We start from the raw sequence: 27,351 nt of genomic DNA on the forward strand, positions 1-27,351 counted from the left end.
AATTAAATACTTAGTATAGTAATGAAAAATGAGTCATTAACAAAGCATGAAAACACAATTGTTAAACACATTATACATGTGCTTATACAGTTAGAATAAGTCAGAATAATTTGCTCCCTTTTGAATTTTTTTTCTGTTTTAAATAGTTTCCAAATGATGTTTAATAGAGCAGGACAATTTTCCTCAGATAAATTTTTTTCTTCTGGAGAAAGACTTGTTTGTTTGTTTTCGGCTAAAATAAAGGCAGTTTTTGATTTTAAGGTCAACACAATTTTAAGGTCAAAATTATTAGCCCCTTTAAGCTATATTTGTTTCGATAGTCTACTGAACAATCCATAGTTATACAATAACTTGCCTAATTACCCTAACATGCCTAGATAACCTAATTAACCTATTTAAGCATTTTAATGTCACTTAAAGCTGTATAGAAGTACCTTGAAATAAATCTAGTCAAATATTTTGCACTCTCATCATGGCAAAAAGAAAAAAAATCAGTTATTAGAAATGAGTTATTAAAACTATTATGTTTAGAAATGTGTTGAAAAAATCTTCTCTCTATTAAATAGAAATTGGGGGAAAAATAAACCGGGGGCTAATAATTCTGACTTCAACTGTATGTCAAGCATTTCTAGCTGCATTTCTAAACTGTTTACTTAATGCTTAATGCTGAGTTAATGCTTAATAAATAATAAATTAACTATTTACCAATGCTTAATAAATAAATCAGTTTAACTTTATGGTAATGAACTTGGGCAGTCCTCGACTAAAGATTTTCTATGTCAACCAGTAGTCATTGATTAAAGCCATGTTTATTAAATTAATTTAGTTAGGCCCACTTAAGTAAATATGGGAAAGTACTTTGGGTTTAAGGGCTGAGAAAGAATGTGATTTGTAACATTGTTTTATAATATACAGAAATGCTATAGCAATAAGCATTACGATTCAATATTAAGAACTTGCACACATATAAAATGGCACCAACAAATGATATGATTATGAATGTGCAGGGAAAATAACAGCATGGAGCTTTGCTGAATATATATAATTTGTTAATCAAATAAAAGATAACATTCAGATAAATTAACTGCAAACACAGCCTGAAGGACTAGCCATGAATGAAACTCTGAATGAAAAAAGTTTTGTAGCCAGGATGACCAGCAAAAGTCACTGCTGTAGCTGGGCTAAGCACCCCACTCCCATCCGGGTCACGGCACCAATGCAATCCTTCTAGATCTACTCGACAGAGGGATACAAACAGGTAATTCATGAATGGGAGGCAGAAGGCCTAACAAGGATGCTAAAGACTGTGGGCGTCTGTTGCTCTCTTGAGATCAGGGCAGTGAATTTTATTTACAACAGTGGTCACTATCCTCTTTTACATTACATAACTTAAACACATTGTAAATTAAAAATCTCCAACAAGTACAAGAAGTCTGAGGGCGTTTAGAACATGTGCATTCAGAAAAACAAACTATTATCGTGGCTTTTCTGTAAAGTCAAGCAGAAACTGGAAAACATGTTTGCTGACTGTCTGACAGAAACCTTAACATATAATTTGCTCTTCCAAACGGTGCACCTGCTCTCGAAAAACACACAATTCAGAAAGCAGGGCTTCAGGCTGTAGGCTTTAATAAGAGGCCACTTTCCCTATTTGTATGTGACCTGTCAGCATCCTAGCAAAAAACAATAAAGCTTTGCCAATTTTCACACGACACATGGTCCTCTGAGCATTCATCTCCGTTCGTTGGGCATGTAAAGTAACACAGTAATATGCATTATATATTGTGGTTGCTGGAGCTGATAACTGAACGCTGTTTGTTTGTTTGTTGTTGCCTGGCAGTTGAAAATACAAAATTCCTCTAAGATCTGGTTTCACTTGGTCTACTCAATAATTTTCTCAAATTAATCCTTGGAAATCAGCAGGGGAGTTGTTCTGCTTGTCATAACAATGTCAGCATTATTAAGACCGAAACATGGGAAGAATTAAATGGATTTTTGCATGGTAAAGATTCATGGGTAAGTGAATATGTGGGCTGCTTGTTGTGCCTCCCAGCAGAATGCTGTGGTAAATAGCAAGGGATGCACTGTCTGATGACTGTCTGCCTACTCTTTGATTGAATAGACTGACTTACAGTATACATATTGCTCTTTATAAGCTCTGTACCTTTCACCATATCATGTTTGCATAGTATTGAAACAGCTTTTACAGACGGACCTGCAGTTCCATTGATTATATATGCTAATAGAAATTAGGGCTGCACAATATATTGTTTCAGCATCGATATCGCAATGTGCACATTCACAATAGTTACATCGCAGGATATGCAATGCTGAGTCTGAATTATAGTTGACCAGGGCCCGGTTTTTCAAAAGGTTTAATCCGGATAAAATTGATCCAGATTTAGTAATCCTGTTTTTGCGATCCGTGATCACGTAATCCAGCTTACTTTTTAAGCCAGTTTTTCAAAGCAACATCGGATTCGATCAATCTGATCCGGATAGGAACTTTTCAGGATCACTAAATCTGGATAACCAGTGCTTAAACAGCATAGGACATCACAATGTAGAACTATAGATATGTAAAGAGCGACAAGTAGAATAGCCAGCGTGGGGCCAATATAACTTTATTTTTATTTGAAATGAAAACTAAAAAAAAATTAATAATTATTAAAATAATAATAACAATAAATAATTAAAACAAGAAAAACCCCACCCCATCTTTTTTCAGCAGTCCACTCATCTGAGACCTACAACACTGTACATTGAGGATATTTATAATAAGTTTCAAATATAGATGTAAATCAAAAAAAGACTTAATGTCAAAAACTCCACAATAATTTCAGACTTCTTCATCTGATGTGGAGAGACCAGCTTGTCTGAGCATAGCCTTTAGGAGGCGAATCTCAAGTCATTGGCCTTGGTTTGCTGAAGTTTGGTTGGAGTCAGTTGTTTCTCTGCCAGACGAAGCTGTGCTTCTGCCCTTTCAGTCTCTTTTTGCAATTGTTGAAAGTGATTTCAAAAATCAGCGATTGCCATTCTTTGCCATTTTTTTTATTCTGTAATCATTACATGCATCACTAATAAATATTCTAAAAAGAAAAATATTTTCCATTGTGATGAATATAGATATCAATTAGTGACAGAATAAAATTGATTGTTTTTGATCAGTTTTAACAGCTGTTTGGGGGATTATTTTATGTGGCCAAACTCTTTCTACTTTGCTGTAGGCCTATACTGAAAGGCTAAATAAATTAAAGCCTATACTCACAATAGTCTGACAGATGAACAAATAAAATTAAAACCTTAGTATATCTCGTAAGATACTGCATGATCCAAAAATAGTTTTATTCAATAAATTTTTTAAGTTTTCATTACATTTTGGACATGAAATCCACGCTAAATCCACCCTTCTGATGGGATCAGTTTAATCCAGGTTTTTTGGATCAAAGTGATCCAGATCCTACAAAAAAGGTCTGAAAAACCCAAAGTAAAGGTTTGATCCGGATCAAAACCAAGATTAGATTACGTGATCTAATCCGATTACGTAATCCGTTTTTTCTTTTGAAAAACACATTTTCAAGATTTGATCCAATCCCTTATCCAAAATCCTAGTGGATTACTTTTGAAAAACCGGGCCCAGGAGCTACAGAACTGTATTTAATTACTGTATTTACACAGAATTTATGCAAAATAATAATAACATTTTAATAAATATACTAAATAATATAAACTAAACTAAACTAAACATTTTGTATGTCTTGTTTCTAGTCCAAATATCTAATTTTTAATGCGAAAACATGTTTTTTTTACTTACCCCACTGGCAGGTTATTTTAATTGGTTTCACTTATTTCTTCTGAAGGTGAAAACAAAACAATATTTTTACTTGATCTAGGATTTTTTAGATAGTTGCACAAGACAAATCAAAGTAAGAAAAGCATTTTTTAATTGTGATTATTCATTTCTGTTCCTGAATATTGTTAGAAAACCATCAAACTATTCAAACTATCTTGGGAAACTATAAAATAAAATATTGCAATATAATTAAAAAAAAAAAAAAAAAGGTAACCCTATATGAAATCTTAGTTAAAGGAAATGGACAATTATAGAAAATGTACTCACCGTTCTCATCCAAAGGTCTTTCCAAACCTGAGTTTCATTTTTTCTGTTGAACACAAAAGAAGATATTTTGAAGAATGTTTGTAACCTGTAACCATTTACTTCCATACAGGAAAAACAAATACTATGGAAGTCAATGACTACAGGTTTCAAAATCATTTATTTTGTGTTAAAGTGACTAGCGAAAGGTAAATGTAAATGATGACTGAGTAATTTTGACAGGATTTTCAGTTTTGGGTGAACTGATCTCTTTAATAAGACATGTTTTGTGCAGTAATGTTATGGCTTGATATTAAGGCATAATTAAGACTTAATTAAAGCCAAAGCACAGTGGTGATAATGCTTTTGGAGAAACACACAGCGGTCAGTGCATTTTTAAAAACAATTTAAAGCTTAAAAATCCTCAGATAAATAGTTGTAAATATATATAATATAAATAATTTGTATTAGCACTTATTTTACATAATATTTACTCAAATAAAAAAGCCAATAAATATAATTAAATTAAAAGCCAAGTAAGCAAGATTATCCACTCAGGTTGCATATTGCCGCCGTAAATACTAATTATTAACATCAATTATATTTTTTTCTCATATTATATTTATTTTTCCCCTTATATTACATTTGGACAATCATCTATTTATATACAAGTGAAATATAATAGATTATTATTTTTTATTTATTTGTGTTTTTATTGGTGTAGCAAGACCATAGTACAAAATACAACATAGGACTAAATACAGACTGTCTTAATTTTTAATTTTTTTCCCACTGTTCCCTCAAAATAAAATAAATAAATGTTATGAGTGAAATTTAATAGATCATGAGTCATTCTTAAGACATTCGTCATTTTTTGGGGAAACATTTATCATTGTTTTTTTAATTAAACCATAATGTAAATTTCCTGGGTGTCACAGTGGGGCAGTGGGTAGCAAGAACGCCTTACAGCACGAAGGTCGCTGCTTCGAGCCTTGGCTGGGTCAGTTGGCATTTCTGTGAGGAGTTTGCATGTTCTCTCAGTGGGTTTCCTCCGGGTGCTCTGGTTTCCCACACAAGTCCAAAGACATGCTCTATAGGTGAATTAGGTAAGCTAAATTGGCTGTAGTGTATGTGTGTGAATGAGTGTGTATGGATGTTTCCCAGCTGGAACGGCATCCGCTGTGTAAAACATATGCTGGATAAGTTGGTGGTTCATTCCACTGTGACGACCCCAGATTAATAAAGGCACAAAGAAAATGAATGAATGAATGAATGTAAATTTCCTAATTAAAATCAGTCTTTTTTTCACACAAATGAAATTGATCAAATCTATTTGTACTCATCCAAACCTTTAAAATAATCATTGGCTTATTTACATTGGCCTGAATTTTATTAATGGTGCCTTCTGTATTATCGACAACTGCAGATTATTTCCAAATTAGCCAATTGGCTGGCCTAGCTTTTATATTGGCCTACTGACTCAGTAGGAACATGATATTGTACCTTGTAAACAACAGCTGCTTCACACACTTAGAAAAACAATTTAACCCATTTAAATTCCAATTAGGAACCGTATCACGGCTTTAAGTGTTTTCTAATCACGTGAAACAGCGCAGGAGAAAAAGGGAAGACTAATAGATCTCCAATGGTTTTGTGACTGAAGGCTCGTTTGTTCTTGCAGGCTCTTGTCACTGTGGCCGCTGTATCTGCTCACCACAGGAGTGGTACGTTTCAGGGGAATTCTGCGAGTGCGACGACAGGGAGTGCGACAAACATGACGGGCTGGTTTGCACAGGTATGCGCTCTTGCAAACACCCACTCGTACTCTGACAGATCTCTTTGTGACGGATATTGAGGTTCTCTGATGTGGCAGGCGTTTGATTAGACAGCTCTGTATGACTCTTAGACTGTGCCGTCCAATCAGTGGCCTCCTGCTGTTTTCTTCTCGTCCTGCTTTTCAATGGGAAGCTCCAGAGAGTCGAGGTTTTCCTTAAAATCCTTGAGGAGTTGACTAGTATTGAAAAGCAGAGTAAACATGCAGCATCACTATAGCTCCGGGGCTCGAGGAGGCTTGGAAAGTTGCTCGGCTTACGTATTGGTTTAATGACTTTGTTACCAGTTGCCGCGTCCTTCAACCAATTATACAGTTCCTTGCACAGAGATGCGTGAATTCATTACGAAACAAAACGAAAACACAATTGATAAAGAGAATGCATAACTCTGTCTGTTAAATGCCTCTGATTAGCATATTAACGATTAGGGCATATGTCATCATTTCCATATTCATAAGGATTATTAAAACCATTTTCTCTATAGAAGACATGCAAATGAAAACAATCAGCCGATTCTTTCCCTTACCTTGGGTAACAGTAACGCACACAGCCTTTAAAAGTACAATCATGCAAAAATGTGCCTGCCAGTTTGGAAATAATAATTTTCATGGCTTCTTCGGTTAAGATATTCTCATTACACACGCAATTGATGAGCGCAGTGGAAAATTCAATGTATTAGGGAAAGCCGGGGCTTAATTTCATGCACAGCAGATGCGAATTCCAACTGTTTGGGCATTGATACAATATACAGCTCTCAAGCTTTCTTCTGAGCGAAAGCTACTGTCACATACATCTATGTAAACAACCTCAGCTCATTTAGAATTGCAGCCGATTCTGTAGACTGAAACTGTGCAGCTGCATGTATTGCATTGTGAATTCCCAAGACACCGTTTTAAGTGGCTGTGGAAAATGTTGGACACTCCGTACAGATCAATATGGAGTCTGTACAACATACATTACATAAGGTACTCTTAATATAGTGTTTTCTCTTTTCTTTTTGAGAGGGTGGGGTTTTAGTGGATGGTACATGTAACATAAATAAAGAAATAATAAAAAAAAATGCAATTTTAGGTAATTTATTCATTTTGCACTTGTTTTTATGTTTTGGAACTATTGACTTGTACTCTATGAAGTATTTGAACTAATACACTACCTGACAAAAGTCGTGTGATTGATCCCAGTTGTAAGAGCAACAAATAATAACTTGACATCTAATTGATCATCTTGAAAAGTGGCAGAAGGTAGATTTTACCAATGAATCATCTGTTGAACTGCATCCCAATCCTCACAATGAGTGCAGAAGACCTATTAGAACCCATATGGACCCAAGAATCTCAGAGAAATTCGTCAAGCTTGGTGAAGGAATAATCATGGTTTGGGGTTGCATTCATTATGGGTATGTGCGAGAGGTCTGCAGAGTGAATGGCAACATCAACAGCCTGAGGTATCAAGACATTTGTGCTGCCCATTACACTACAAACCACAGGAGAGGGCAAAATCTTCAGCAGAATAACGCTCCTCATACTTCAGCCTCCACATCAAAGTTCCTGAAAGCAAAGAAGGTCAAGGTGCTCCAGGATTGGCCAGCCCAGTCACCAGACATGAACATTATTGAGCATGTCTGGGGTAAGATGAAGGAGAGGCATTGAAGAGAAATCCAAAGAATCTTGATGAACTCTGGGAGTCCTGCAAGAACACTTTCTTTGCCATTTCAGATGACTTAATTAAGTTATTTGAGTCATTACAGAGATGTATTGATGCAGTCCTCCAAGCTCATGGGAGTCATACACAATATTAATTCTTCCACTGCAGCATGACTTTATATTCTATACTGTAAATTATTTCTTCAAGTGACAAGACTTTTGTCTAAGCAAAGTCAGACCTTACTGTCCTTATTAAATAATTTAAAATCAAGGCATGATCATATTTTATTTTGGTTAAATAAGCGTAATCTAGAGGCTTTTGCCTTGCATAAAAGCCACTTCTGACACCCACTGATCAACTAAAATTTGTTGTTCCTAAAACTTGGATAGGCGACAAGACTTTTGTTAGGTAGTGCACTTTTTGTAATGTAAGAAGCCTGATTGAGATGTATATTAAATTATTTGCTCAGTAAGCTTCCACAGATCTTTTTTGTGTGCGCCAGATAATAGTACTCAATTTACAAATGCTGAATAAAAAGGAGTAATAACACTATACGATTATTCCAGTGCTGCCACATGGACTGCATTTGAACTGAGTAGATGGGACCCTTGAGAAAGCAGCTCCAAAACTTGCATTTGTACTTGGTTTCCCTTTGCACATTCAGCCAAGGGGGTGTGAAGAGAGAAAGCATGTCGAGACTTGGAGAGTGATGATCTGGGTTTCTCAGTTCTGTCTCTCCTCTCAACTTCTGTTCCAGGGAACGGCGTGTGCAACTGTGGAAATTGTGACTGCTGGGATGGCTGGACAGGAAACGCCTGTGAAATCTGGGTTGGAGAGGAATATTAACCCCTGGTGGACACTAAAAGAGTGCTTCTGTTGTCAGTCAAGCCACAGAAAGAGCCTCTACATCTATTGCAACAAGGGAAAATTGATTTTAGAGATCTGTGCAATATAGCCACATTCAATATATATATATATATATATATATATATATGTATATATATATATATATATATATATATATATATATATATATATATATATATATATATACATATATATATATATATATATATTAAAGCAATATGGTTTCAGCTCCATTGTGTGCACACAAAACAGCTGTGGGAGATGACTTATATAATCCTCTATAGTTTTCAATGTAACTATATATGTATGATCATTGCGTATAATAATGCGCACATAGAATATTGATTGACAGCTAAGCACAAGAAAAAGAGAGGATCAAAGCAAATGGTGACCCATCTAGAAAAGCTAGAGCTTCACATGTGCAGTCACACTTGAAATCTGTGGATCACACAAATGTAAAATCCATATAATAACGGGTTTTATCAGCCTGATCTCACAAGGAAACGTAACTATTTTTTTTTTACAATTTGTCACTTTAGTAGCTAAATTAAATAGTGGTGAATTCAGTCGTACAAAAATATATGATCTTAAAAAGAAGGTGTGGCTCACCCCTAAACCCAATTGTCATCAGGGAATAATTAAATTGTACTAAATTGTACAAATGAAATCATATTAATTTATACGAATTAGCCACTAAATCAAAAATTGTCATGAGATTGTGTTGGTTTCACATGATAGTGCTTCAAGATCAAGATGTTTTTCATATTAATTTCAAATGCGTTTCATGTTGTAAAGCATGCACCGTTTTTCTGTAAGGGAAACATACAACCAAGATTATTTCATTATTAATCAGGTTGTTTTTCAGAGAGATTTTTGGCCCTGTTTTATGCACAGTAAATTTCATGTGACAAATGTTGTAAACAACCTGATCCTAATAAATTTAATCTGCTCTGAAATGTCATGAGTTCATGAGGAAGCTTTATTTTCTTCTTTTGAACATAATTGCACTACTCGGTTTAACGTAGTTTTGATCATCAGCGGTGTTTTCTCCGCAGGAGATTATTTCTAGTATTTCTAGCGAACTACAACTCCCAAAACTCTTTGCACCCATCAACCTACGCAACAGCTGACAATAATCTGGACACTCACACACAGACACAGCTGCGGCTCATGATGGACGTTCGAGTTTTGTTTCTTCCATGAACATTAGAACAAAAGTGGTTTTGTACGTTTTCCCTTGTTTTGATTCTTGTCTTGTTACCATTTTGATTCTTTGCCGCCTAGCCTGATCTTCCATTTGTGCTTTGACTGCGTTTACTGGATTACCCTCATGCTCCTGTTTTTGACCTTTTAATAAACTGCATGTGGAGCTGCAGATCCGTTATTAGCATCCACTTCATAACAAATGTACTGTATCTATCCATTCATTCATTCATTTTCAGCTGCTTTTGCAGGGCCAGGTCGCGGGGGCAGCAGTCTTAGGAGAGAACCCCAAACTTCCCTCTCCCTAGACACTTCTTCCAGCTTTTCCGGAGGGGGTCCTAAGGCATTCCGAGGCCAGCCGAGAGACATATTCCGTCCAGCGTGTGCTGGGTCTTCCTTCCTAGGCAGGCATCAAGGAGGCATCCAAAACAGATGCCCGAGCCACCTCAGCTGACTTCTCTCAAAGCTCCTCCGGGGTGACAGAGCTCCTCACCCTATCTATAAGGGTGCACCCTGCCACCCTATGAAGGAAACTCATTTCGGCCACTTGCATCTAAGATCTTGTCCTTTCGGTCATGACCCAAAGCTCATAACCATAGGTGAGAGTAGGAACATAGATTGACGGGTAAATCGAGAGCTTTGCCCTTAGCCTCAGCTCCTTCTTTGCCACAATGGATCGGTACATCGACCGCATTACTGCTGCCGCTGCAACAATCCGCTTGTCAATCTCACGTTCCATTCTTCCCTCAGTCGTAAAACCCCAAGATACTTGAACTCCTCCACCTGAGGTAAGGACTTTCCTCCATTCTGGAGTTGGCAAACCACCTTTTTCTAGTGGACCACCATGGCCTAGGACTTGGAGGTACTTTGATTCTAATCGTATGCAAAATTTCAAATTATTCTTTTGTTATTTAATAAAAATTTTCAAGAAAATTTAGTGCCTAAATTCAAGGCTGACTATAGCATAAATTAGCACTAGGTTAAAGACAATTAAACAAGAACCAAAAACAGTCTCACCTCGGTGTCGGCATATTACGTGACTACATGAATCTATTACACACTTATGCCATTGAATGGGTTATAGAGATTTCAATACACCTTTATATAAATATTTTATTCAATATGTTGTATCTGTGTATACAACAAACACAAACTGTACAGTGCAGACAAACTCTTTGCATATATGTATGTAAAATTAGCAGAACATACCAACAGTCCATGATACACATAGCCTACAACATGCAGTTCATATATGCCACCCTCTTCCCATGCAACAGATGAAGTAACTGTCAAATCAATGTTCAAAACCAACCAACAGACAATGGAGACCTTCCTTCACCACTGAAACTCAGGAATACAGAGAAAAACACAGAAATGATCAATTGTTTGCTCGGCGATTGCTCCTCATTACAATTTAACGACGTAACGCACGACCTGAATGGAACGAAACAAACACGTTTGACGTTTGAAAGAGGAAAAACAAACAAACAAACATACTAACAAATGCACACATACTCACTTACCAGTCACTTACAAAAATAAATTCAACCTTCGTAAAACCAGTTCACTGGTCTGCAGGGCCGCTGTAGCCCAGCATGTAGAGCTCATTGGAGTGAGTGATTTGTTTCGTGTGGAAGTGGGACACCAGCCTCGAACTGATTTCCAATATGAAGCTACTTTTCCTGTATAGTGCGGCATGTCATTCTAGCATTAAATTCGGCTTTGTACAGACAAATATTTAACTCTAACTAATGTGCTTGAACATCTCCTAATATGAAACTAGCTCAAACTCTCAATAAATTAAAATATAGGTCTTCAAATGAAGTGTACGATATATTTGTATTTAGCAGCATAGCTTCGTTCTACTTCATAACATTCTAAACGGTATTCATCATTCAAACTATGAAAACTGTTAAAGCAAGACAGGCTTCATGTCAGCTCAGCTGATAATTGGCTAATTGTTCAAATCCTAAGTAGATGTGAGTAGATGACGATTTCAAACGCAAAGTGCAATGGTCTCAATCCAGAGTATGAGAGAGCCTTATATAATCATGCCCATTCATTTGTAGCCCTACACCTCAAACTAGCTTTAGACACTTCTAGCCGTCCCATACTTTGGTCCTTAAGAAAATGCATGCAGGTGATTAGTAATAGGTACCCCGCTCTTGTACTAAATGAACAATCGAAGTGAAGGACATCATTTGGAGACTGTTCGAGACAATTGTTCTTCATGATGAACCCTAGTCACAGTGAGGACAAAAACCGCAGAGGACCACCATCCTCCAAGATGCTGATATTTGTTCGGCTGGATTCTCGTGTTTACGAACTTTGGTAACAATTGACTTTTGTGTGTTTCGTTGCTACTGAATCTGTCTCTGTGCATGTGTGTGTGTTTGTGTGTGTATCTGGGGCTTGAGGCACCTTTAACCCAGCACAGACTGGGTACATGTTTTTGCATGCTGGGTTAGAGGTCATCACAGGCACATGATGAGCAGTACTGGACTCTGCATGCTGAGCTAGGAAAAAACCCTCTCGTTTCAGAATTGTAATATCTGATAGTTAAAAATCTATTTATTTATTTACCACTTTTTTTTTCAAGATTTTTATTTTATTTGTATACAGTGAAAACATCGTTATAGAAGCCATTTCTTGCACTGCATCAGCGCTGCAAGAACAACATGATAATACTAACCTTGCCCATGCCTTTGCTGAACAAAATGGGTGAGCAGCCAATAGTAATGGTGCCTACTTAAATTGAGCCACTTTAGCGCACAGGCCTGAAGTAGAATGTATTTCTTTACGGCTGCCACTCTCGTCACATTTAATGTGTTCACCCACCCGACCTAGGCCATAGTTCAGAGGAGTCAGCATGTCAAAATGGGGCCTTTACCAGAGGCCTACAAGGCCTATAGATATCCCTAGCGCCCACGCTCTAAATTAAGAGCAAAGAAAAGTGGAAATTCACCTAGTTACTGGGACTAAAATCGATCGGCACCATACTAGATCGTGATATGTACTCTATACACCTTACCCCAGTACATGCCAGCTCTTTGTGTTTGACTGCGGCGAGCATGACTAATGCACTCGCTGGCATTTGCTGTCTAAGTATACTTGCGTCCCTTCCTAGATATTACGAGAATGAGAGAACATGAGCACTGAACCTTGATAATGAGCTTGATTCTGTTTAGGAGGCTCCGTCCCCTCGAAAGATTGACGTCTCTTGACCATCTGTGTCATGAAAGGACAATTCGTCGTTGTGTTTTGGAACTGCAAACCAGAACGCATTGCACACTGCCCCGACAACAAATTTCGTAAGCAACTGACAAAAGGGAAAGGTTTGGAGATTCAAACTTGGGGGACACCAAGAAAGTAATAGACACGGGAGTGTACTTGATCAAAATAAAAAAAAAGGTGTGGACTGCAGTTCATATATGTATATCTTTACAGTATTACCCCAGAGCGTGGCTGGTGTTACTGCGCATATAGAAAATAGATCTGAAACGTACGGTCTCTGCTGCGACACGGTTCAAGAAAAGGGTTATAACGGGTGACTGTTAGCAGGCAAAAGAACCGCCACGCAAGCGCCTGCGGTACACAATTTCATTCTCGTGGATTGTCTCGATTAGAGAAAAACATCGGCTTTATTGTATATCAAAAGGCATTCCATATCAGTTAGGGCATTCCATGGTGAAAGTTTAGCTGGTTTATCCAGTTGCATCCTCCTACGTGCACAGCTGACCACTCTTCCGGAGCCAGTCCGTCGTCGAATTAGATCGGAACAGTCAGAGGAGTGAAGAGAGGCGGAGGGAATGGGGAGGAGAGAGCAGAGGATGCCTGGATCTGATCCACAAACATGGAGAGTCTGACAAAAGGAGCACGGCTCTCCGGGGTTGAGCATGGCCGAGCTGGGATCTGGCTATGTGGTGGGCTTGGTTTCCTTGCTGACAGGTTTGCCTCCGTTCATGACGGCCGGCTCTGTGCTTTTACTGGGAGGCACGGCAGGTTTGGGCACAGTCTCCCCCACGTCATGCAATGATGGCTCTCGGTACATAGCAACTGCAAGAAAAACATGAGAGAAGGCAAGAGTCAGCCAGGTAACCGCAGCCGCCCCATCTGTCTCGCTCATTGGAAAAGATTTGTGGGGCCGGCCAGGAATTTCTGACTGAAATCGGTGAATAATTACATGCAGAAAAGTTTCTCATTTCTAAATCTAAAACTTGGCTAAAAAGACAACATTCATTAGGGTAGCTCTGACAGGACATGTGCGGGATTGTCAAAGTGCAGGCGAGCTGTCAGCAGGGCTGCATCATTCCTTAGTTGTGATGGGAAGATTGTCTGATCTCTCGGGATGCATTTGACTAGGTTCACTGCTTCACGTCAGTTCTAACTTACTGTATTCCTAGCAGAGCTGCTGCACTAAGGGTTCCTGGCTGGTGTTGAGGTATTAGTGGAGGGAAAAAAATTAAAAACACAACAGGAAGAGAGACTGGTCTAAAATGTGGGCATCTGTACACCGCAATAAAGCATTGCACAGACAGAAAGAGGCCACACATCATTGCAAATTACACCTCAAACCGTACATAAAGCATCAATCTCATGCTAGCCAGACAGATTTTACAGTGTGGCTATAAAGGAGCTGTAAGGAATATTGGGAAGGACGGGTTGTCCATCATAATGATGTGAAGGTAGTTCTTAAGTATGTGAGGCTGTGAAATAATGTTTATTGAGTTATAAATCATTATGTAATCAGTTAATGGGATTATTAGATCAAATATATCTGATGGAACCCTTGGTGAAGAGCTCATTGAAAAAATAAAATGCTAACTCCACATGCTCATGATCATTGTTATTTTTTCTTAATCTGACATTTGTTAAGCCCTGTGACCTGCGCTTGCTTCTTCTTACACACATTTGTAGTTTGTTTCTTTCAATGCTATTACAGAAGACATGCGGTAAAGCACACATTATTTTATTCAGCCACTTTTATAGAAATTCTCTCTGTTTTTTGGATTCACCTCGAAGGAAAATATCAGTCTGGACATCCCATCCCATCCCCATGCCCATTTCAAAATTCTTTTACCTAAAACTTTAACCAGAACCCAACTAATAGTTGTTTATTAGAATGTTTCTCAACTGATCTGATACATAAGGTCAATGCTTTCAAAACAATTAGAGTTTCAGCAAAACTTTTCATTTTCACTGCATATCAAGTGATGCATTATTTTCAGGTAAAACATTTAACAAATGCAAATTATATGAAAACTACAGGAATATTCTTTTATTTTATCTGTAATTACCTAAATGTACAGAATACTAAAAACAGAATATACAGAAAGAGTAAAAACGTTTTCTATTTTGACCAAATTGTCATTTTCTGAAAAAATATTTTGGGGTGTGAACCCACATTGGTCTCATAGTACGGTTCGGTTACGATTATCAGCATCAACTCACTTCAATTTGATATCTCAATGATATTTCTCGATGCTTTGCATAAACCATTTGATATTTTACTTAGCAACACAATAATTCTTGTATTAAAATTCATAACTCTGATATAAGTTCATAACTTTTTTTAAATAGATTTAAATGTAATAACCTAAATAAATGTATTTATATATCATTCGCAATACAATTTTGTCCTTTTCTACAATCAGTCAGGTATATGAACTGCACCTTTAATTTAACCTGTTCAAAGAAAACACTCTTTGAATGCATCAAACAATACTCAAGTACATGCACAAAATAACTTGAGCATTTAAAGCAAATTAACAAATGTAAATATTATCCCGCTTGCTTTTTGAATGTTGTTGAGTTCTTAAATGCCTATGACTAATCACATGATAGAGACTGATGTTAAATGGCCACGGCGATCAGCTGATTCATTAAAGATGGCAACGTGGTGGAGAAAGCTCGCTCTACAGACACGCTTGTGTCTGAATTCACAAGTAACAGCAGAGTAATGTTGTAACAGCCAAGAGAGGAGATAAAATGTTACCTCACGAAAATGCCACAGAGGGTGAGAGAGAGTTTACAGCTTTTATTTTTTCCTAACTGGGTTCTGATGTACTTCCCTGTCAGTAAAAGTCCTTCCAGCAAACTCACAAACAGTGAACTGTGCACAGTTATCTGCTTTTTAAGTAGCTTGAGCGTTTTAATTACTCGTGGTCTCCTCCCTTGCCAAAGTAAGCTGGCATATAACACATACATGTATGGGATAAATGACGTCAGTACGTAATAACTGGTTATGATTATTACTGAACTGATACCAAGTTGTTCGTGTCTGTATTGGGTGCATCGAAAAAACAATTAATTTTAACACCCCTACAAACTTTTATTCTGTAAGGTTTGATAAAGGTAATATTAATATTTACTTGTGTTTAGCAAACACATACAGTACTCAGCAAAACCAGTAAATAATGAGAAGCTGAAAATGTTTAAGTGGTCTTTATTTTTTCCCAGAGCTGTATACATTATCAAAGAATTGAATTCACAACTCAAGCTCTGGGCAACATTATTAGGAATAATATAAGGAAACAAAGGTGTAGATGTTTAATCCACACCTTGTACAGCCCCATGGGAGTAAAGCACAGATGGTGACACTGGCTCTACGCTGACCACTGACATTCCTTTCTCTTCACTTGCTTTTCTTAAGACTGCAGTCAATGCAGATGTGCTCACATTAGCCTGAACTCTGTCTGGCCTCTATCAAGAGACCACGATTCACTGTCAATTAGAGTGTCTCTCATCTCATTTCAGACTGCTGTCCACTTCCTCTCTTCTCACCTCTTCTTACATCAGCCTTCCTCAACTCTTTCAATGTCCTCATCCTACATTATTTCTCTCTCCTCATATGTCTTCCTCCTCCACTCTTATCTTTATTTCTTCTTTTTTTCTGTCTTCTCTTCCACCTCCTCCATCTCTCTAGTTTGTATCAAATGTTTTGAAAGCATGAACCTTGGACTGGAGACTTTCTCTGTGTGTCGGTTTGTTTAAAATAACCAGTCACTTGTATTACCCAATGAAGTGTTTTTGCGAAAGTATTCCCATGTTCCCCGTTTAGAAGCTTTGACCTTATATTGAAGAATTGTGTAAAAAACAGTTAAGGAAGAAGTGAAGAAGAAAAAAAAAAGCATCAAGCTAAAGCATATCTCTGAGGGACTCATGCACTTCATTACCATTCTGCCAGAGTCACAGTGACCTGGATGTTAACCGTTCTCTTGAGGATTTGGGAGCATGCTTTACCTTCTAATGGCTTGGGCAGGAAGTGAGCAGCTGGTTTAGTTTTCTTCACCCGGTTCCCCTTCATGGCCTGGCCATCTTTATTCAAGCCAAGGAACCATGCTCTCCCCGACTCCTGCTGCCTATACAGCATGGATGAGTAGATCACATAGTAGTTTTCAAACACAGACTCTTTAAACTTGCATTCCGGCGTAAACAGTTCCTGCGGGAAAGAGAAGACAAAAGAGAACAAGAGGTTAATCTTAATCGTACATGCATCAAATATTAACAAAATGCAAATGCCTTCAGGGATACAGAAAGGAGAAGGTTCATGGAGTCATTTTATTAGTAGTTAGTAGTTTTTTTGTTAGTCGTATTTTAAAGTTTTATTATTTTTGAGTAATTCTTGTTACACAGTAGAGTTAAGTTTGCCCTGAACTCAGAACATCTGATATAAAATGTGTTTAAAGGTCAGGAATGATCTAACAGAAGAAAGAAAAAAATGTTTGATCATACTCAGGTCTTGATTGCTTCATTCAAATAACTTGGCACAATGAGAAAAGGTGCCAATAAAATATAATGGCCATTTTGGATTTTGCTTGTATGTCTGACCTGAATTGTCAAAACACCACTCAAACCACCCTTTTGGATGCTGAAAAAATAAATGAATTTGTGTGTCGATACGATAGACACAACGTGACGTCAAAATTATTTTGTAACGTGTGAAAAATCACAGACGAAACCTTTGGATTTAGTGTGCAATAACCTTTAACCAAATAACCAAATCAGGTGGACTGATAGGTGAAGTGTGTGGAGTGGACTCAGTGTCCACCACAACAGAGTGTTCACTGTGAAAAACATTCCTTTTTTACAGACATCAATGGAAAGTTTGCAATTGTAAATATGACAGTAGCAAAGAAAGTAAAATAGTGCACAAATTAACAGACCTCTTTATAGTGAGAGAGATGAGGCGGGGAGGGGGGGGGGGGGGGAGAGTTCTATTGTATGATCTCAATTGCTGACATCCACTGGGCATACAAGCATCACAAATAAAACTAGATCATAAGTCCAAAACAAAACAAAAAAGTGCTATGTTTACAATGAATTAAAATTGCTTATTATAAACATCAAGCTTACGCAAATTCTCAGAGTGAAACTTAGTTGAACCATGTGTGAAATTTGACTTAAACATCTCTCTTATTTAATGTGAAATGCATTACAAAAATACTGCATATGTAACTAAGAGTCTTTTCTCTGGGTGCTCCAGTTTCCCCCACCGTCCAAAGACATGTGGTATAGCTGAATTGAATAAGCTAAATTGTCCGTAGTGTTTTTGTGTGAATGCAAGAGCGAATAGGTGTTTCCCAGTGTTGGGTTGCAGCTGGAAGGGCATCCGCTATGTAAAACATGTGCTGGATAAGTTGGCGGTTCATTCCGATGTTGCGACCACTGATTAAGAAAAGGACTAAGCTGAAAATAAAATAAATGAATGAATGAAATTGTTCAGTGTGTGAACAAAAGAGTTTATGTGTATTTCACAGTACTGGGTTGTGGCTGGAAGGGCATCTTCCTTGTTCTGCTGTAGTGACCCCTGATGAATAAAGGACTACTCTGAAGGAAAATGAATGAATGAATGCATGTATAACCAAAATACTTCATATTACATGATTTATAGATGACATTTGGTTCACCACATTGCTATATTAAATGCTATGTAAATACCGTGGCACTGAAATAAAAAAAAGACTGGAAAGTGTTCTGCATTATTAGCTAAATGAAAGATAAAATACAATAGCGCAATAAAATGAACAGTCAAAATAAAAGCTTATATAGAGGATATTTTAACAGCCACAAACAATTTTAAAAAATGACTAAAGGAAATATCAATTTCAACAAATTACTACAATTAATAAGCTTATTTTTTGTTGTTTCTCTACTCAGTATATCTTTAAAAAAAAAAAAAAAAACAAGAATGTATCAGCGAGAACCAAAAATAAAAATATCAGAAATTTGTTTTGTATCGATTAAAACTCTTTTGTATTACATCTTGAATCTGAATATCTTGCATCTTAAAACAGTGAATGTGTATGTGGAGTTTCGGTTTGTTTAATTAGCACACTTAAAATAACAAAACTCAACAAGACAACAGAGACTTAACATTTTTGTGCAGATTTAAATTATTGTACATTTTCTAGTTCTCTGAATGCATGATGATATGCCTGAAGTCTAATCTGCAGGCAGACACTGCAGGTCTGTCTGCTGAAACCTGAATGAGCATACAGACAAAATAATTGGCCCCAAGACAAAATGTGATATTCGCTCATGACAAATTAAGCTCTACTTTCACCTTCACTCTGGGTGCCATGCTCAGTCATGCTAAGTCTATTATTTTCTTCAAATATCCATATCCAATTGCACAATCCACACTTTAGCAAGGGCATTCCAACCTCTCCTTTACTACATTTCAGAGCATCTGAATCCACAGCTCAAGAGCATTATAAAAAAATAAATAAATAAAACAAGTTACCCAGAGCAAATTGTGGGCATACTGTACTCCCACACTTCATTTGGCTCCAAGGAATATTATTTTGCAGTTTGTTCGAAAAGTTTGAGATCATGCCAGACTGTGAATCTAGCAGGAGCGGTAAACACTATCTGTAAATATTGAATCTAAAAATAATTTCTCAAAATGAGAAGTTTAAAGAAACATGTTTTTTCTCGAGAGATTGAAAATAAAGCCACAAATCTGATCATAATGCCCCATATTTTCCTGAAAAATTTCACCCCTGCTTGTGGAGAACAAAGACCTTCATTAGATGCATTAAAATGAAGTGTTATGCATTTAATCTGCTGAACAACATATAGCACATATCATGGTTTCTGCTACATTCATTCTTCCATAAGGCACCACACCAAAATTTATTCCCTCCATGTCTACATTACACCCTATCATTCAAAACTTTCAGTTGTTGCTGTTTTTTTTCTTTTTAATAGAGGGTTATAATCACATTAAAACATATTAAAATGTAAGTGAATTTTAACTAGGGCTGGGTGATATTGCAAAAAAAATATTACGATATCATGTTTCATATCATTCGATATTGATAATTATTGAACATTTTTTAACAATACATTTAGGAATATTAGTTTAAGATTTGAGATACCACAAATTCTTTGATGTCTTTACATATTGACAATACAAGCATGGGGCTGGAAACATAGAGACCAGGTGGGAATGCGGGAAAGCTCAATCCTCATTTATTTTGATTTACCAACATTACTAAGGCAAATAGTTTTAATAGTCATGAACAAAAATATTGCAACAAAAAATCTCATCTCTTTAAATGTTAGAGACTCTTAAACTTAAATAAATAAAATGTTACCAAGTGTGTTCAATGGTAAAAGTAGATCAACATCTGTAAGGAGTCAATAATAATCATACAGTAAACCTCAAACTCTGTAAACAAAACTAATTATGTTAATCAAATCTGAGCTTTCAAGTAAAGGAACCAGCCATCATTTTTCAAACACATACTGCAACATTACAAATTGTGAAGTTGAATGACTATATTACCCCCATGCTAAAAAAATCTTTCAGATGGGCAGCTAATGGATGGGATGCACAAGAAAAGAAACCAAAAAGCTACTCTGGACACATCCTTACATCCTTTTTTATTTACAATCTCTTCACTGCTGCTACACATCACTCATTTTCACATATGCTGTCATTCTGATCGTAAGTGACAAGCGCGAGCATGTGGTTTCCTTCACCATTTTCGATGGCGTGTCTTATAACTAGGTGGCCAACAACCATTTTCTCAGAGGATGGCAAATGGACAAACCATTGCCGCAGCTATGGAGAAAAGTAAAAAGCACTGCAGTGTTTGAGTGTGTTTGTCTGAGGTAATTAGTCTGCCTTTATTACTGAAATGTGTATATTCCATACAAAATGTGAAGCAGAATGGTTAGTTCTACTTACATGAATCGGGGTGCACTCGTGGCATTCGTAAAAGTTCAGATGTTTTTTAAATAGGTGTACCTGAAAAATACACGCGCCACTTGCACACTATGTGCGCGTTAAGCAAGTTGCGTGCCTCTATTGAAAATGACAAACTTACACCCTTAGTTTATTGCCATTCCTCCGAAGTTGCGCGCTCAGCAGCCACATTTTAATAAAACTATAGCCTTCATACCGAACCTTTATATCAAACTTCTTTATCGTTATTGACAAAAGTGTTCAGTCAATAAATATCGATACAGATTTTATCACTCAGCCCTAATTATAACAGAATGAACTTTTCTGTAATTGTAGTAATACTGTGCATTATTTATTTAACCCTTCAAAGTTACATTGCTGACTGACGAACTGTCTGGGCTGCATGATGCATAAGGGCAGCAAACACAACATAGCTATAGTTATGATGAACACAGTTTCTATAATTACAGTATACTTTTTTATAGATAAAGGTTTGTGGTTTTGCATACAATTACTTTATCTTACTGAATTTTAGGGCCGTCTCACTTTCCTTTAGGACACATCAATGCCATTCTGTAGGTCTATTGGAGTCATGCATAAATATTTCAAGCAAATCTAATTAATGTTGGGGACATACCGTCACATAAATGCACTAAATTGCTTTTCAGGAGCGTTTATTTGAGAGCCCACAAGAAAATCTGCACTTAAGCAGCTTGTGATTCAGTATGTGTAAGAAGTTTTGAGCATGAACAGAGGAAATCATATTACATAAATGCAATCTCGACATGTAATACTGTGCTCATGACATTTTTCATTGAAATAACGTCTTATTTAGTTGGAAGATCTGTGTAAAAGGCCTGCCACCACAGCTGGAAAAAACCCAAGAGAAAACACTGTATATAATCTATAATATATTTAAAACAACCATTTCATTTATATAAAGTCATATTAAAGACATTCAGCAATGTCATTTAAAGATTTTAAAATATTGCTGTGTACGATCTTCTTCTAAATGACTTCATTTAGCTAGTGAGAGCAATTCATCTGCTCTGTATGACCCGTTATTTGGTGCCATCTGTAAACACTGTATGTTGCATTACCCTGCAAATTATTGCATCGATTAAAGCTTCCAGGCATGCTCTGTCAATTCAATAACTCCACCACTTCAGTAATCCCAGGAGCACTCGTCTCTATTGGTAAATACCAGCAAAACTATCATTTGGAAATCTACAAGTTCCATTAACACCCATCATTAAGCTGCACATTAAAAACCTCACATCTGAATATGAAAGCAGGATCTAAACACAAGTCTCATCGGAAAGTCTCTTCTAACTGGCAAATGAGTCAGATTTTACAGTAAAGCAGTTTCTAATTACTTCCTTTAGAAATTAACAAGACTTTATATCTCATATATTTTAAAAGGTCATCACAAATAGAGGTTTCATAATATATAATAATGAAAGTTGAACGTACTTTCTCACTGTGTCTTATTAAAAGTTATTAATAGGCATTATTAGAACTGTTCTTCAAAATCATATAGCTAAAGTGCTACATCTAAAGGCCAGATCACTTAATTTTCAGCTAAAATAAAGGGATTTCCACAGAGCTCTACCTGTCTGCTATTTCTGTTAAATGGGTTCTTGTCGACTCCAGACAAGGTATTTGGTTAGAAAAGGAGTGGAGACAGGAACTAAGTGGCATGTTAGTCAGATGCAATGGCAGAATAAATGGGATGAAATTGCATTATGTAAGGGAGTTGAACTCGGATGTGTTTTGGAGGGCTCTCTTCCACCCTTGATTAAACACTAACAGCTGACTTCATTGACTGAATGCTAACCAAGTGCTTTAACACAAACCAGAACCTACCAGCTGATGATTTCCAGCACTGAATGAAGAAAACCTTCCCAAATATATGTGCCTTTAAGCATAGATAGGTAAAAGATTTTTTTATAAGCTACTATTGTTAGTTCACACTTGTGAGCAAAGTTTGACTTGAATTCAGAATTCACAGAAGGTTACCTAACCAAGAGCCTGGTTTGAAAAAAGAGTGAAACTAGTTTCGACCCAGAAGTAAGACTTTGGGAAAAGAAATACTCTTGTGTCCAACACTGAAAAACTCAGTCCAATACTTTAATAGAGAATGTATGAAATATGTGTTAGACCACCCCTTTCAATATTTTCCTGAAGCGCCGCCACGCAGCGCCATGCATTTTAGAATTCTAAACATAGGTTTCTATCAGAATACACACACCGGCGCCGCAAGTCGGGGTTCATTTTTCAGCCGCGCCACAGAGCGTCATCTGATTAGTTTCATGTTAAATATCATTCGAATGTGCGCGTCTGGTGTGTGATACTTTAAACTGTCATGTGCGTGCCGTGTCGCGGCGCCAAGCGGCGCTTCTGGTGTGCGACCTGCTTTAGAATGTCACAATCAAAATGTTTAATTATAAACAAATCTACATTTTCTTAAGAAAAAGTATAAGTTTCATAATACATTGTTAGATGATGTAAACAATTCATTAATTTAGTCAAAAATAAGGACATTCCTACGGCCAGAAGTTCTACCATTATTTGTTAAGAAAGTGTCATTACGACCAAAGACCAAATTATCAATGACTTAATGATTTCATTGTACTAAATTAAAGTAAAAAGTGAAAATGTTTATTTGTAGTAATGATTACACTGTTTTGAAGATGCCTTTGAGATTTTCTTTCATCTCAGCAACTTTTCAACTTCTCTTTTGAAAGGGATTATTATGGTGGAGAGAACGCACAACGTCTCTGATTCACAAAGCCTTTTCCCAAAACAAAGGCCCAGCCTCCTTTGATGTCACTCAGAAGTCTTGAGAATGATAAAAAGCTAAACTGACTGACAAACCCTAATAATGAACGTATAAATAAAATAGATTCACACAGGAAGACACTAAATACAAAAACAAATAACTAAAGAGTCCAATTTGATTATTTTCCTACATTAAAAAGACTTTGAATGAGAAAGATGTGCAGATGTTTTGACATCCTTCAACTATCCTTCTTTCCGAGATCACCTCAACCTCTCTGAATAAAACCAAGACCCCTCTTCTCTTCCCCGCGGATCACCCAAATCACACAAATCTGCACCTTCATACTAATCATCCACTTGATTGCATATATAATTTTATCAGTTATATACATATCCTGCATTCGAATGGCACTTCGATAATCCTAATTCTTTGTTTTAAGCATGATGTCAGATCAGCATGGATCATTCCGTTATTAACAGTGGATTAAGTGAGCTACTGTAATCTGCGCATCTCTGAAGTTTTTCCTTACCAGTGGCAGCCTGTTGCTTTGCCCTGTCACAAACTTGTTTGGCGATGGGGTATGTTTCCCCCTATATCAACTGCTCTGTACTTGGCACCGATGTTTATTAGTCTTTGGGCCACTTGGAGGAATCCCTTGCCAGAGACAACATCAAAGGGGCATATATCATGGCAGCACTGGTTCACACATGCATCCAAGACTTAACTTTGATTTTGATGGTCTATTTGAGTATTAGTAGGCTGTCTGCTTAATATCTGTTGATACTGCTCCTTCAACAGACTGACTTTAAGAAACATGTCAACTCACATTGCCTCTAACCCAAACCCCAACCAGTTTACTTAAAATCTACTCAGAATTAGATGCAATGTAACTTAAATTCAACAAACGGACCATCCTTGTTAACCACTTCGTTAAAACGCTCCCACACGGCACTTTCTGTCCTTCCTTTTGTTTCTCTCGGATCTGTTTTGCCTCTATTTCTGCTTTAACAAATTGACCTCCACCATTTGCATATTTAAAAAAAAAAATTAGCATGCACAATAGGGCCTGTAAGGTCACTGGTTCGAGCCTCGGCTGGATCAGTTGACATTTCTGTGAGGAGTTTGTATGTTCTCCCCGTGTTTGCATGGGTTTTCTACGGGTGCTTTGGTTTCCCCCACAAGTCCAAAGACATGTGGTACAGGTGAATTGGGTATGCTAAAATTGACAATAGTGTATGAGTGTGTGTGTGAATGTGTGTATTTCCTAGTGTAGGGTTATGGCTGGATAGCCATCTGCTGCATAAAACGTATGCTGGATAAGTTGGTGGTTCATTCCACTGTGACGACCCCTGGTTAATAAAGGGGCTAAGCGGAAAAGAAAATGAATGAATAGGGCCCGTTTGGCTGATGAAAATGCATTAAAAACATATTCATAAAATGTGAATGCGTTTAAAAAATACAAAGCAAAAATCATTAATAATTAATCTCATCCACCCGCGACCCGCCCACAACAGGCCCATAATCAGCCTATTAAATGGGGTGGTTCTTTTTTCTCAAAAAGTGGAGCATTTTGCAGTTATTCAAGGTTCAATATTGCATTTAAGTGACATTTTTGGCACTAATTTGTGCTGCATTAGCTTGTCAGATGGTTATCATTACCACACTTTTTGATGCAGCAAAATACTTCCAACATTTTTTGTCAAAGTGCTTATTATACTTTTTTTTTTGTTTACAAAAATGTATCTTTATTTACAAGTTGTTACACTTTTATATGAAATGTAATGAGATTAGAATTTTAGAAATATGAAAAAATACTTATTTTAAATGCTAATTTATTATCATCCCGCATATAAACAAACAACAACAAAAATTGGAAATCTGTTAAAACTTGTTTTAAATGAAAAACTGTAGCCTATAGGCAAAAAACAAACAAACTGGCAAGCTCATTACCTCAGTCAGAATTTGTCTATTTTAAAAACAAAAGCCATCTTTAGTTAGCTTTTTATTGGTTATTCTTCTTAAGGCCTTCTTCTATTGGTTATTTTCACAATTTATGATGGCATACTGTCAAAAATGGGACAAATAAGCAAATGTAGGGGCCAAATTCTGGACTTTGACAAAAAGGCGGTGGGTCTTTCAAACCACTCAAACCCCACCTGGCTACGGACCTGATAAATTTTTTTTTTTTTTTGTGCAAAAATTGGGCTTAACAACTCACCTGTAGAAAACACACTTTTTCTCTTTTTCTACTTACTCTATTACTACATTCTCTGAGCACAAACATATTGTCACCTTGAAAATATAAGGTTCTATCTGCATTCTGGATGATTTGAACTATACTGCCATACTGAAACAGTATGTGTGTAACTTTTTTTTTAAATAAAAAGTTTTAAAATGTAAACAACTTATATATTAAAAAACATACCATAATGTAAATAAGTTGTCATTTAATAAGAATATGTCAATAACTCAATTTTGACAAAATGTCAGATAGAACCTTATAATTCCAAGCTGACAATATGCCTCTTCTTGTTGAATGGCTGAATTCCTCCTAAATTGTAAGTTGCTTTGGACAAAGGCATCTGCGAAACGACTTAATGTAAATCTAATGCAAATAATGTGGACTTAAATAAATCTGTATACTCTAAACCTGTTGTTTAATTTGTGGTGTTTGTCTCTCTCCACCTGTTGTGTTGATCACAGGCAGACTTTAGATGCAATTCTGATTCTAACAGCTAATTGGTTTGAAAGGTTACTGATTGGTTATTTATGGTGAAGAAGGCATATTTCCTTCCATCATTAGCATTTCAATTCTGATGCTGATCAATTTACAATTATCAGAGGAACATTACACGTCAGCTTGCTCTAGCAATCCCAAACTGATTCCACATGTTAATCCCTCGACTGAATCATACAGACAGTTAATTAAAAGAACCAATTAATTGTATTGATAAAAAAAAATAATAACTGTTAACAATAAAAAAGCTTTTCAAGCAGGCTAAACCTCCCTTGCTTGCTAAACTTGATTGCTGCTTGCAAACGTCTCCCATGGGTCGACACAAAGAGAGCCGGCGGTCAATACAATGAAAGCTTTATTTAATTTTGCATCCTAGCCGACAAATTAGACAGGTGATATGTGTCACACTGTCTAACTTTGATCTCTGGCAGCAAACACCACTAGGAAGAGGCAATCCATGCTTTTAACCGCCTTCTGCCTGATGCTCTTTTCTTGACAGCTCTTCCTTTTCACAGTCTGCTATTAAAACGGCACATACCTTTCTATCGCGTAACCATGGTAACGCTTGAAAGGCTCCTGCCTAGCAATTAAGTTTTTTTCCCCCTCTTTCCTTTTTATTTTGTCGAAGAGAGACATCAGTATTTTTAGTATTGGAATATGCATGTACATGGGGTCTTTTGTTCGCATTTCAAGAGTCACCGTGTGAGACAATGCAACATGAGAAGGGTTGATGATCTCAGTAGGAGCATGTTGAGAAGTTAATTACTTTCACATAATTACAGGACCGCAAGTAAAAACTTAAATATAGCTCCTGTGGCATTTCACCGGGAACAGCGGATCTCCTACAAATGTACAAATCTTAAATGATTGCAAAAAAGGGTAAATCGAAAAGATAAGAAGGATTTCACACTGAAGCTTAGGGGAAACAGCTCATCTGCAGCATCTGTGTTTCACCCCTTACATTCATTCTGCTTTGAATGTGTGGCCGTAATTGAC

General features: G+C 36.8%; 3 protein-coding genes across 10 annotated transcripts in view; 2 read left to right on the forward strand and 1 right to left on the reverse strand.

Annotated features, from left to right (window-relative positions):
- itgbl1 (integrin, beta-like 1) overlaps positions 1-9,395 on the forward strand; it is an 81,188-nt gene extending 71,793 nt beyond the window's left edge. Inside the window, exons 10-12 of one of the 2 annotated variants that reach the window (XM_087266537.1) lie at positions 5,778-5,891; positions 8,330-8,566; positions 8,654-9,395. In XM_087266537.1, the coding sequence (XP_087122663.1) occupies positions 5,778-5,891; positions 8,330-8,418 (203 nt within the window). In that variant the 3' untranslated portion in view covers positions 8,419-8,566; positions 8,654-9,395. 2 annotated transcript variants of the gene reach the window in all.
- Positions 1-27,351, forward strand: part of clybl (citrate lyase beta like) — a 760,714-nt gene that overhangs the window by 657,259 nt on the left and 76,104 nt on the right. The gene's annotated exons all lie outside the window — the stretch shown is intronic.
- fgf14 (fibroblast growth factor 14) overlaps positions 10,738-27,351 on the reverse strand; it is a 216,247-nt gene continuing 199,633 nt past the window's right edge. For 6 of the 7 annotated variants that reach the window (XM_087266393.1, XM_087266397.1, XM_087266398.1 and 3 more), the window contains 2 exons: positions 16,885-17,083; positions 10,738-13,698 (listed from right to left, as the gene is read on the reverse strand). In XM_087266393.1, the coding sequence (XP_087122519.1) occupies positions 13,559-13,698; positions 16,885-17,083 (339 nt within the window). In that variant the 3' untranslated portion in view covers positions 10,738-13,558. The remainder of the gene's footprint in view (positions 13,699-16,884; positions 17,084-27,351) is intronic. The other variant, NM_001012382.1, reaches the window with a different exon arrangement.

The sequence above is a fragment of the Danio rerio genome, chromosome 9 (genome assembly GCF_052040795.2).
Source record: "Danio rerio strain M-AB ecotype USA chromosome 9, GRCz13ab, whole genome shotgun sequence".
Classification (NCBI taxonomy): domain Eukaryota; kingdom Metazoa; phylum Chordata; class Actinopteri; order Cypriniformes; family Danionidae; genus Danio; species Danio rerio.